The sequence below is a fragment of the Amphiura filiformis genome, chromosome 7, assembly GCF_039555335.1.
Source record: "Amphiura filiformis chromosome 7, Afil_fr2py, whole genome shotgun sequence".
In the NCBI taxonomy this organism is placed as follows: domain Eukaryota; kingdom Metazoa; phylum Echinodermata; class Ophiuroidea; order Amphilepidida; family Amphiuridae; genus Amphiura; species Amphiura filiformis.
The window spans coordinates 7,907,314-7,920,227 of record NC_092634.1 but is presented as its reverse complement, the minus strand read 5'-3'; the positions used below and the strand labels follow the sequence as shown (position 1 = coordinate 7,920,227).

At 35.8% G+C, this 12,914-nt stretch overlaps 1 protein-coding gene across 1 annotated transcript in view; it reads right to left on the bottom strand.

Annotated features, from left to right (window-relative positions):
* Positions 1 to 847: 847 nt before the first annotated feature.
* LOC140157604 (metabotropic glutamate receptor 2-like) overlaps positions 848 to 12,914 on the bottom strand; it is a 114,288-nt gene continuing 102,221 nt past the window's right edge. Inside the window, 4 exon segments of the mRNA XM_072180844.1 lie at positions 848 to 1,456; positions 2,436 to 2,671; positions 5,454 to 5,849; positions 5,852 to 6,394. Coding sequence (XP_072036945.1) covers positions 848 to 1,456; positions 2,436 to 2,671; positions 5,454 to 5,849; positions 5,852 to 6,394 — 1,784 coding nt within the window.

Sequence of the window (12,914 nt, the reverse complement as noted above, 5' to 3'; positions counted from 1 at the left end):
GCATCGTATTCATCGTACCTTATCATTCCTTAAGCTATGACGAACGAAAGCACATCAGCTTATTCTATAGATAGTCAAGAACAGGGTTGCTGCAACTTGACTATTCATACTCTCGTACTTCCATTTTCCGACCAGAATCAGAGAAGGAGCAACAACAAGTATTTACTCGCAGAAAGAATTTTTCTTTTGTGGTTATTTTGTTCTCCTTTGAAGAATCAGGTATGTTGTCAGGCCCAGAAAATAAATCCGGCAACACAATTTATGACAAGTTTGCGTTAATTGTTGTCTTCAACATGTAGAGCGAAAGTCTTCCAAGTGGATCGAATTATAGGTACACACAATCGCGATTCTGATCGGAGTATGCTGACTCCATATGGACAATGATAGACGGGTTTTGAAATTTGATGACTGGCACGTTTTTCTTCTGATTTCTCTAATGTCCTGAATGTTGTGCATGAATGCAAGGAACACATCTAGTGTCCGAAAGGTCTTGTGAAGTGTACAACAAAATAATTAGATACCGAACAAACAGTTATCTACAAACTTAACACATTCATGTAACCCTATGCTAGTCTCTCTCAATGTGCGCTTCAACCATAGTAACTTTTCCATTCCCATATACTTTTTTGTTCAAATTCTCATCAGTAGGCACATTTTTGTGCTCTGTAGGCGGCGACTCATCATCGCAATCACCCTGTCCTGAATCTTTGTCGCACACGTCAACTTTATTGGATACGCGAAATCTATCAATAACACTACCAGTGCTCCTGACCGACTTTCTGCTGCTAACACTTGTATTTGAGCTAGCGCGAGATCGATTTTGAGGAGCTTTGAGTGTTTCTTTTTGCTACTGTTTTCTCCGGAATAGGTTCTTGTTGATGAGTAGGGGACTGGAAGGTACCCCGGAAGAACTGTTCGTAGCGTTACGGACGGCATCATCCGGTTCAGGGGTGAAACCTGCATTTGCATTGCCATACGCATCCGTCATTTCTTGTGTGACAGCCATAGAAAGTCGACCCGTATTGGCTCTCATCCTAGTTTGTGTAAAAATATTCATCTCATCCAAATCAACAAAATATATTGCATAGAGTTTGACTATGTATAGACAGACTAATGTTACAGATGCATTGACGATTAAACCAAGGGAGGAGTAACTCGCCTGGTAATACGCCTCACGCGCCGTAAAATAGATCGGCGAAAACGTCATGAAAACAATAAACGTACAAAACGCGCAAAATGCGATGAAGCGTGTTTCGTTGTAATTTTCTGGCAGTTTCCTCGTGAGAAAAGCAAATATACAGCATATAGAGACGATAACGATGTTCCATACCATAATGCCGATAGTTTCTGCGTCACTTAGATTGCAAGTAAGCTGTAGATTTCTGGTGTTTTCTTGTGGGCTTTGTATCTTGACTTGTGGCGGCTCAAGTATCATAAAGATTGTTGTCCAAAAGATCTGAAATAATAAAGAGTACAGAAGTAGAACCATTGGACAAATGTGTTAAGAATATAGTTTTTAAAACTATAATTGGAGACAGAAATAAGAATACTATTTTGCGTATGACGTTCAACGCCCACCGCCCCAATTGGTTAGACGCTCGTAAAAGGAAAGTTGATGCATCTGTGCTTTCATCGGAGAAAAGGAGTCGCAGAATATGGCGAAAATGTACGGTACCTTACAAGGCAAACTTGAGACGTAAGACACAAACTAGCATATTTTTATCCCTGGCTCCGATATTAGTTGCATCATTCATTTTATCAATCCAGTTAATTTTATAGGTACAAGTATTAGTTAAGGGGACAACCAGCGTAGATAGGTAAGCTATTTGTACATAAGTCTGTTCTTGTCTATGTGAAGGTTAGCATGATAATAGTCCGACGTTTTTAGTGTGTTTTTGTGTAGCGATATATGCTGCGATTTTCCATACTGCACTACGACAAGGTAAACTATTAGCGGATTCTGCCTACTAGTAGTCTGCTTCATATATAGTTAGAGCTATTATAATAGTTAGCACTATTCACATCCATAACAAACTAAAAGAAAGCAGTCGGTAATTCAGGGTGAGAGGTAAAATTATGTCATACTGTTAACAAGTCGTACCAAACCATCGCGCCACATACAGCAGTCATGTCCGGGCATTTGGAAACAATATCTATTACGCTTGTTAATCAAATTGATAATTGTATGTAGTACTTTGTTTGTGATGCATTTATATCTGTTCTACGCATCAAGAATACGGAAAATCTATTCTCTTTCGTCTAGAAGTTGCAAATATATTCTATACTAGTTTATAACATGGAGTATGAAAAATCCATCTTTAATGGTAACTATATAGCCCACGTCCAAATGCGTTAAGCACCACCCCTATATTTTTCTGTTACTACTACACTTATTCTATTTATCTTTATAGTAATGTGAGTAGCCCTAGATTTACCGGTATTCCTGTTATGGCTAGAGTAACAACTACTTGAAAGGTTGAGCTTATAAACTTAGGCCTCCTTGCTGTCTTCATGCTAGCCCGGAAGATCCTGAAAAGACGAACTGTCTTTGTTGCCAAGGAAACGTAAATAAGAGATGTAGCAATTGGCTGGCCGAGGCGACGCATTACACAGACTCCGGTACTTGGAGATACACCGAAGAGTAATGCCGTGATGTATGACATCATAATACCTGAAACAAGAGAATAATAAGTAAACATAATGGTGTATTAAGAGAGAATATTAAATAAAATTAGAAGAATATAGATATCGTTAATAAAAGATTATGGTGTATGTTGTTAGTTTGTTTAAGGTTAAGTAATTGAAAGAAATATAAGAAATGGAAACTGGATTATTTGTAGATGAGGGTATTATGACAATTAATGATGTTGATTTACTGCGTTTTGAAAAAAAGAGGAGCATAATTGATGCCTTACGCGTTAATACTAGTAATAGTTTTACGCCATCATTTAATACTTGTCCTACTGAGCCGTTTTTGGAATGCAAACACCGAAAAGATGGTTGTTGCAACCCTCCAATTTCTGTATTAAAGGTCATATGTCTGTGGACCTTCTCTATCCAGTGATACCAAAATTAGTACATTGTCGTTTTTGATGGTCGAACCACGGAATGGATCTAAATGGATTAGCTGACGTCGTTTGGGCGTAAACACCAACGTGTTTTGTCCTAAACCCGGATGAAAAACATCAGTGGTGGTACAACCCCTTCTGCGAGTACTAGGGTTATACTGTTATGATACCAAAATAAGTACATTGTCGTTTTCGATGGTCGACCCACGGAATGGATCTACGATTAGCTCAAGTCGTTTGGTCGTAAACACAAACGTGTTTTTGTCCTGGATGAAAAACCTCAGAGGTGCACCGCCCCTCCTGCGACTACTAGGGTTATACTAGTATAGTCATTTCTATTTGGCGGCTTAATTTGAACTTGCATTAATTACGTTTACTTACATGCAAATCTGAGAGAAGGTTATTTGCAGCAAGTAACAATTGTGTTGCAACTTGACCGATACTTGACAACTTTCAATTACAAACGAGTAGCTGTCAAAGTCCAGCCTTGAAATTTGAAATAAAACCTTGGTTTATAAAGTTGGTTATTTGAGGGGTTTAACTTTCCCACCCCCACAAAGACTACCCTGTTATAAAGCTTCATATCAATGAATTATCTAATTCAGTTAAAATTAAGATTTGGAGCGCAAGTCACGTATTCAATTTCAAATAATAGAAATTATAAGCTGCAGAAATGTTTTATATTTAGCGATTATGTGTGCTGTCTGCGGCATACTTTGCATTTTAGGCAACATTCACATATCCCTCAAAATCTCAAAATACATTTTGCCTTTGTACTTTGAATTTCAGTTTGTCACATTTATTTTATATTGTGTTACAAGCCCAAACTAAATAAAATACTGAATTGTAATTGTTGTTTTTTAAGCACTACCGCGTGCTCCGTTTAAAATGTAGTCGCCATACTGAAACCAGCAACTTGACAACTTAAGCATTACAGTATAGCAAATGGTACTTGACACACAGTCGTATCTAAAGAAGCATCCTTTAAATATAAAACGAGGCGAACAGAAATACACCTTAACGCGCTTGCCAGAAGAAGTATGTCGTATGGGATTAAGCAGGAAAAGGCACTCGATAGTCTCTCGATGTTGGCTCGTCTTTCCTCAAGCATTTTGGCCTATCATTTGCCAATACATGGGATTGAAATGTACCTTGTGTGATAGTTGTGTTATGATGAATACATCGCACATAGTTGCGCTTACATTGGATTCTTGTCTCGGTCCCAGCCGGTTTGTGTTCCTCTGTTAGTGACGAAGGAGCACAAATCTGGCTGGGACCGAGACTAATTGGATTCAAGCATTTCATAGTTAGATACCCTGTATAATAACTAAGAAACTCTAGGATTTAGCAAAGTCATATCAATCAAAACAATACTTCTATGTAACCGCCAGATAAGTAATACGGCAGAGAAAACACACTTCAGACAAATTTGTACTGAGAAAGGATTAAATGTTTAGATGGAATATTGAACCAGAACATTTGATTGAAAATCGAAAATTATGCGAAACTTGATGTTGTGATTAACAACACGCACTATTTGCTTATTCCCGATTACAGATAATTGCAGAACGAATTTAGTCAAATAAAACATTAATTAAGGGGAGTATAATGTGAACAAAGTGCTGAATGATAATTTTAGTTAGCCTAAGGTTCACTGTAATTGTTTCAGAAAAAGTATAAAGTAGAAAAGTGGCAACAATGAAAGACTAATGAAAATAGAATTTAGGTAAGAAAAGAATAACATAATTATCGTTTCATACGTCAATTTGCTAAACGTGAAGAAACGTCTCTCCAAAACAACTTAAAAGCACAAAATATTCAGAATTCAAACATAGTGTGTTATTAAGGGAATGTTGATAAACTTGAATAAGCAACACATGAGTTCCTCCCTCCGTATATATTATTGTGATCAAAGTAACAATTCTCTGTCACTTTCAAATGTCCTAGACCAGCATGGAAACATTTGAGTTTGTAATTTTTGTATCATCCCCAATGGCATGTCATATTTAAAGCATACAGTAGACTTTTGTATCTCAGGGTATCTTGCTAAAACTCATTTTTTTTACAATGCGCCACACTTTTGCTAAATCTCTGATAGAGCTAATAATCTACATGTACTTTTATAAATTTTGAAAACAAAATGAAAGTAATAAAAATGTGCAATCTAGTGCCGAATTATCAATATTTGGCTTCACCCAAACATGCACATTCAATTGAAATAAACAAATACTTTTCCTGTTCTTTTTGGTGTTGTTGTTGATTGGTCAAATGTTGGTCTGTGAAGGCAACGCATAACGTTTGTTTCGGTTTATTTGTAGGCATTTGACAAAATTGAGAATTAAAATGTGGATTCATCTGAACGCATGATTTACAAATTAAACTTACCAGCAAATATAATATAGGACAGTTCTCTGCTTGAAGCCTTGATAAGTGGAGTCTCCTGGTTATGGACGTATAGGCCAATAATAAACAATGTTACCACTATACCAAATGTTGCAAAACAAATGATGGCAATAGCCCAAGCCTCTTCTTGGACTCGGAATTCTGGATTAATGGGCACACACTCAGTATAGTTTTCATTAGGCCAGCCATATATTTCATTTTCGGGTTCCAGACATGTTTGACATTCTGTACCATTATTTATCACAATTTCATAATCGCTGCACTTCGTACAGGTCCAGCAACACGGATTATCAGGGTTCACATTCCGTCTTTCACCAATGCCACATGGATCACTGCATACCGATTTGGGTATCCCCGTCAGGTTATCCTGGGGTGCTCATCATATAAGTACCATGGGACGTCTTCTTTGATAACAGTTTCACTATTTTCACTTTCATCCCATTTTCCAACAGTTACAAATGTGTAATTATTTTCACCAATTTGTTGAAAGTTTTTGATCGAATAACGTCCTGGTGAATCACCATTTGCTAAAAAACTAACATTTCCATTGGCAGGACTCATAAACGACGTCGCCAACAAATATTCTAGTAAAAGTTCAGTGCCGTTTGACTCGATTGCAGGACATAATCCTGTGGTACCATTAGGGCAAAGGTCACGGAGCATGCTATCGAGAGCATATGCAAATGTCAAGACACTATCTATTACAAGTGTTTCATGCGACGATTCATCCGAATCTAACCCCGCAATGAGTCCCGGGGCGTTACAATCTGGTCTTGATGCAGAGATGTCTGTAAAGGTACAATTGGTGTAATGCTGTAGGAATTCAGGAAGCCAAGGGTTGTCACTGTTGAGTGGCGTCAAAGATCGGAAATAATCGTTGAATTTCGGAAGCGTGCCCGAGGAAGGGACCACAGTAAAAGAACCTGCAGAGGAGAAATGCAAAAAAACACAGAAAGAATTAAACTTTGTTATTTGTATACATAGATGTTGACATCGCACTTACCATTACTTCAGATGTATTTTCATATCGATGACACAATTTATTTAATAACAAAATGTATTGAAAAGTATTAGATTAGGAATTGTTCTGCTGAGAAACTCTTCATGATATAAATACTGGCAACAATAAATTGTCGTCTTGGTTGTTGTCAAAACAAGCGCCAGGCAGCGACAGCGACGAGCGTGGAAACTTGCTTGTAGTGTAGATCAAATTTTAGAGCCCCGCAGGGCTAGTAAGACCAAATGAAATACAAAAAGCTTAAATATTTTGATGAGAACTTCATTGTTATTAGCTGATGAATAACCATTGATTATTCATATTCTCCACCTTGATTGATGGGAATAAGAGAGGTGCTAAAGGATCCAGTTCATAGCATGCCCTTTTCTTTGCCCTATTGTGTTACGTGGAACTAATTATTGTCGTTATTTCCGATTGTTTTATCTGAGCATTTCGCAGAGATTCCATAACAATTCGGAAAATTTACATTTTGAAATAATAATTGGTAGAATAATTTTACAACGTGTGATATGATCAACATTTCGATGGCACATTCATTTGTCAGCACTCAGCATTGCTTCCCTATCACTGCTTGTCAGTGAGCATCATGTTAGGACATCCAATTAATCGTATTACCAGTGGTCAGGAGTAAACTCTTGCACCAAGAGGACATAATCTCCGTTGATTAACAAGGTTCCAGTGGCAACGTTGGTTTATCCGATTAAAAGGTGAAACATGTTGTCAAAAATAACAAGTTCCAACTTTTTCTAGATAAACATGATAAACATACGCCTGGAGTTCTAAACCGTTTTTGGAATTCGACCAAATTTCGCGTCAGAGCATCTGCGGGTTTTTAAATTAATATTCCTAGAAATCTTCGAATGTCCATAATTTTGTGATTCACTGGCTGAGATATTCTTGTTTACGCAGATTTATCAAATATAAGCATTTTGTGGTAGCAAAATCTTTAATGAAACAAAAAATCTCGTTTTCATGTGCAGATACACCTTTTGATACGTGAGTTACGTGACTAGGCATTTCATCATCCGACTGAAACATTCCTTCACATATCAAAATAATGTTATCACAAATATTGCTGGCAGCCGCGACTTACTCTTCCAATGTGTCTTGCTAATCAACTTAAGAATTACTCCAGGGAACATGAAATACCCAAATCATGCCCGAGTCACAGATACAGATGATTAACTCTATCGCTGAAAACTGAATCAATTTGAAATGTTGAATTAATCCAGCAATTTGTGAACTAAATAATGATGGCTCGGAGACGTGGAGACATTTAATGGGATCTCGTATATTCTTGCCGATAAACGTTGATATTTTTATCTTAACGTACAGGTAAACTCCTTGAGAGTTAAAAACACTTAATAGACAACGTGAGAGCAATCATTTCTGTTGAAATGGCAAAAGTGGCCCTCTCCAAATGAAAAAAAAAAAAAAAATGAAAACTTGTGTCTTGAACAAAAACTTGTTATCAAATTACAATAAGGACGAAAGCCAACTAAAACACTCTATTTATTTTTTGCAAGAATACAGGGTGTCCCAGAAAAAATTACCGAGTGAATAAAATTGAACGTAAGTCGAGAAATAGACATCAGAATCAAACAATTTAAAATGTAGCGCATAGCCTATTTTGTTGTGCATCACATACGAAAATTTTATTTGATTCAGTTGACTGGTTCCGAAGAAATGAACGATTGCATAAAGCGTGCATAAATGCACTTCATTCCAAGTTTGATAAACCGGCGCTATTTTTATACTCGCTCACCACTTCCTAAAGTTTGTGTATCTTATTAAATTTAGTCCACAATATCTATTAAAACCCCTCGGTGTCATGTCATTCATGCTTTCACTAACGATGAATAACAATTTGTCCGAGAAAACTTTGATTTCTGCAATTGGAAGCTCTCCAACTTTAATTCTTTAGGTTGTCCAAATATACTTTACAAAGAACATTTGAGCCAAAACTGACAATGATCAAGTGCTAACAGCTTTACGTGTTATTTTTGATACCACGCAACATTAATGTTAAAGTTTTAAAAGATTTAAACTTTGCATTACAATTCCTTGGAAATATTCCGAAAACATTAATGTGTGTGAGAAATATTAAAGCCAGCTGGAATTCTTTATGTAGTAATTCTTTATGCAACATTTATATCAACATTAACAAAAAAAGATATTTACAAAATAATACTGAGCATCATCTTACATGCAAGCTTTCATTTTCAAAACCGTGCAGGTTTTCAAATTTGAACAAAACCTAATTAAATGTTTTGCAAGAAACAGGTTGTTTAAAAAGAACGAAAAGGATTTCATAGAACAAAATATGAAGCCCATTGATAGTTTAACCACTAGTGCGCACACATTGTGTTGAATGATCTTTCTTTCAAACTTGGAATGAAGTGAATTGATACATGCGTTATGTAATCGCTCATTTCTTCGCGATCAGTCAACTGATTCCAGTCAAATTGGCGTATAAGAAGCAGAATAAGATGGGCTACACGCTGATGTTTAGATTTTTGGATTCTGATGTCTATTTTTCGACTTACGTCCAAATTCATTTGCCCGGTAATTTTTTCTGGGACACCCTGTAGACTGAAATAAGCGGGATATTGAGTGGCAAGTAGTTGAGATATAATGTATGTAGTTAGGACTAAAGTTCTGCCTGAATAGGTAGTCGTTACTTTGAGTTTCATGCCTAAAAGGAATCGTCAAACGATACGATGAAATGCTTTGGAGGGACTACCATCTCTTGGGAACGTGAATGAATATATACATTCCATGGTGTCAACACAGCCAAAGTCTATCCCAGAGTCAGTATGTATATCGGATGTATAAAAATTCAAAGAGCAAACCTTCCAGAATTGGTGGTAGTCGTTACTCTGAGTTTATGCCTAAAAGGCAATCGTCAGATGGTAGTCCCTCCAAAGCATTTCATCGTGTTGTCTGACGATTTACTTTTAGGCATGAGTAAAAAGTTGTTATATTTGTTTATATTTATTCCGACTAAAACCTGCCTAACCTTGTTAATTACACCTTATTTCACCAACTTATATAAACTTGAATGACAAAGAATGACAACTTTTCTCTCAACTTCAACGTCAATTATAAGCACAACGAGAGACAATTAATCTGTCACGCTGCATTGAGCCGGCACCATCTCCTCGATCGTCTCAAAAGGAAAAATGTACCTAAAAGGCTTGCACATAATTGACATCATTTCATGCATAATATTTGCCGTTTTCAATATTACATAAGCATAGGAACATTAGTAAATAAACTCATTGAACTGCCAACGCAATTAATTCAATACATATTGGACACTATAAGTGAAATGCTAGGCGAGAATGGTAATTAGTGTGTAATTGGCTATATTAACTATGCAATGCAAATATTCCAGTCGCATAGTGTATGGTTTTGACACTATAGAGTGTCTAGATTCGCTCTCCAAATACGCGCACTCTTATAACTGACTTTTTATTTATCGGATTATTCAATTTAAACCTCGTGGGACAAATAACATCTTTCTGACTTGTTAATATTTCCGTTGGCAATCATATTACGCGGATTTAGTTTTCAACTTTGTCATTGAGTTTATAGCAGATAAAGAGAGTGTAAAGTTACAACATCCCACAATGCAACGCGCGTGTCTACAGGTAGACAATTTCCATTGTTTAAAGTAAGTGGGATGAGAGCATTCATAAATGTCCAGTTTTAGCCATTTAACTAAATAACGAGTGTGATTCTTATTACTTAGTCTTACGGTAGTCTTTTCAATAACTCTTCTAGATCAATAACTCTTGTAGACCCTACTCGCTTAGTACTTACAGTTAATGAAGACCGTCGGAAACAGCAACCACTTTACGAGTATTGTATTGTATTACATACATATATTATAAACATCTCAAAAAGTAACTAACCCCCCTTAAATAATGGCCATTATTCAAAAACGGGCTATTGTATTACAAATCTGTAAAATGCGTTGGAAGCAGAGCAATGTGTTGAACTACAATGTACAATTTAATTATTTGTTGGTAATTAAATCTGATCAGGAAACTTTGGTCTTAAAGATCTAAAAATTGACAAGGCTAAAATATAAAATATTGTGGAGTTTTACAGAGGGTGCAATGAGATACCCATTGATATGTTATGTATAATATTATTGCAATCCATTCTGGTCTGACTGTAATTAAAATAAATCATATCTTGATTAAGTATCAGAGGGTGATGTGTAGCACTATCTTAAGCTTAAAGATACACTAAACCTTGTTGTAAAATAAATTGAACTCTCATAGATTCGGGCCAACTTGTTGTTCATGATATATGGACGAGTAACAATGTGAGTAACTCATTCTCATAATTCATCTGTTTGTTGCATTTTTAAAAAACTATTAACTTGAGATACAACGTAATTAGATGTGTATTCACTGCTAGACAATAAGACAACCTTTTACAGGTTGTATCAAAATAATAAATATCTATCAATTGTGACATTTATTGAAAAGCCTGCCTCTACAACATTAAATACTCTTCAAATGTATTCAGAATGTATAGTTCACGACTTGTTATACAATTAATTTAATGATTTAAATCCTATGTTGAATTTGATGTGTCAGACACATCCATTATCAATGAAAACGGATGGTTACCACTCATTTTGATACAGCTTGTTCTACCAATCTACCATAGCTACCACCATGTACCATCATGTCATTCCATCCTCTAACTACATATATAACGAAGTTTTGATTTAAAAGTGGCTGGAAATCTTAAGAAAGGCAATCAATATTGATGTTGGATGTTCATACAACTTTTTTCCCATAGACTGCAACTATTGTTTTGTTTTGTTTGCTCAACCTTGTGTGTATAATTGTGATTTACCTTCATATCTACAGTAAGCCAAAAAATTAAGGTACCAGTTGTGTTACCTCCTGTATATCCTAAACAAAGACAGATATGTCATAATTGGAACCAGCAGCCAATAGCTGCATCTTTTAATTCGAATTTAAGACCTCATTCGTTGACTTGTTCAAGAAATAAAGACACGGCGATCCCAAAACCCAAGGAAGATGCCAATTTAAAAGTTGTAGTTTGCTGCATTAAATGCCCTATTGATTTGTACACAAAGCGTTCGTGAACAAGAGAACTAGCGCTGGGCTTCCATTGATTAGCACGTTAAAACTAGGGTCGTGCTTTCATTGATTAGAACACAAAAGTGCAACTTTTGATTTCGTTTCTTTATTAGGTTTTTAGATCACCGTTTCTTTAATTCTCACCCAATTTCAACAAATAAGGTCTTACATCAGAGCTAAAGATTACAGGTATTGACTGCTTGTTTTAATTTTGACATATTTGTCTTTATTTAGGATATACAGGGGTGAACATAACTGGTACCTTAATTCTTTGGCTTACTGTATTTGCAATTGAATAGCATTTCATTTCGAGGTACGGTTGACAGGTGCCTGTCATCTTTACTGTTAATTGTTAGAAAATCATCCAAAAAATCTTCTGCGCAAAAACAAAAATTCAAAGACTTTCGTTGATATGACAACAAGCATGATAATGTCGTTACTTGTCAATTGTGTGTCTGGTAGCGAAATAATTTATTTACAAAAATGTAAAAGATAAAACTGTCACAGCAACTTCCACTTGATTTGCTTTTGGATATATCGATAAAGGAAGTTCACAAAAATGACGCTATAATTATGTGGTTAAGTGAGTATTGAAAGATGACCCTTGGGCAATATGCAGAAAAATCAGTGAAGCATTGTTGCTATTTGAGCGATTTACAAACTAAAATAAAATGATGCTTGTGTCTTCTTGTAACTGTCATTAGCTTCTCAATGATTGTCAGAACTATCCAAAAATCTTCCGCCCATGAAAAAGAATACAAAGTAACCTTTGCTTTGATATTGAATGCAACCATGATAATAATTACTTTCTTCTTATCAACTTGTATGAGTGTCAAGCAGCGAATATAATGATAATGCGGCCCATACACGATCAAGTTGATTGATCAATATTGGGGACGCTACGATCTGAGACTCGAAGGAAAATATTGATGACAGAACGATAATACTGAAAGTGATACGTTGATGATTACACTGTAAACACGGTAAACATTCACGGTTGTCGATAAACAATGATTTTTATCACACATAGGTAAATTGTGACGTTTGTGGAAATTTCGTTCCGACTTGTATACAATATTGACGATTATGTTTGGGAAGAGAGCGAAATGAACGTTTGTTTGTCTCAATGTGTTCTGTATTGTGCTAATCGAAAATCGTCTTCTTTACGTCTTTAATTTTTGGATTTTTGTGTTGTTTTATTGAAGAAGCTAATGGAAACATAAACATGGATATTGTGCATATTTATATTATAATTATGAAATGAGTGAACACTTTTAACACATTGTGCATCCTTTT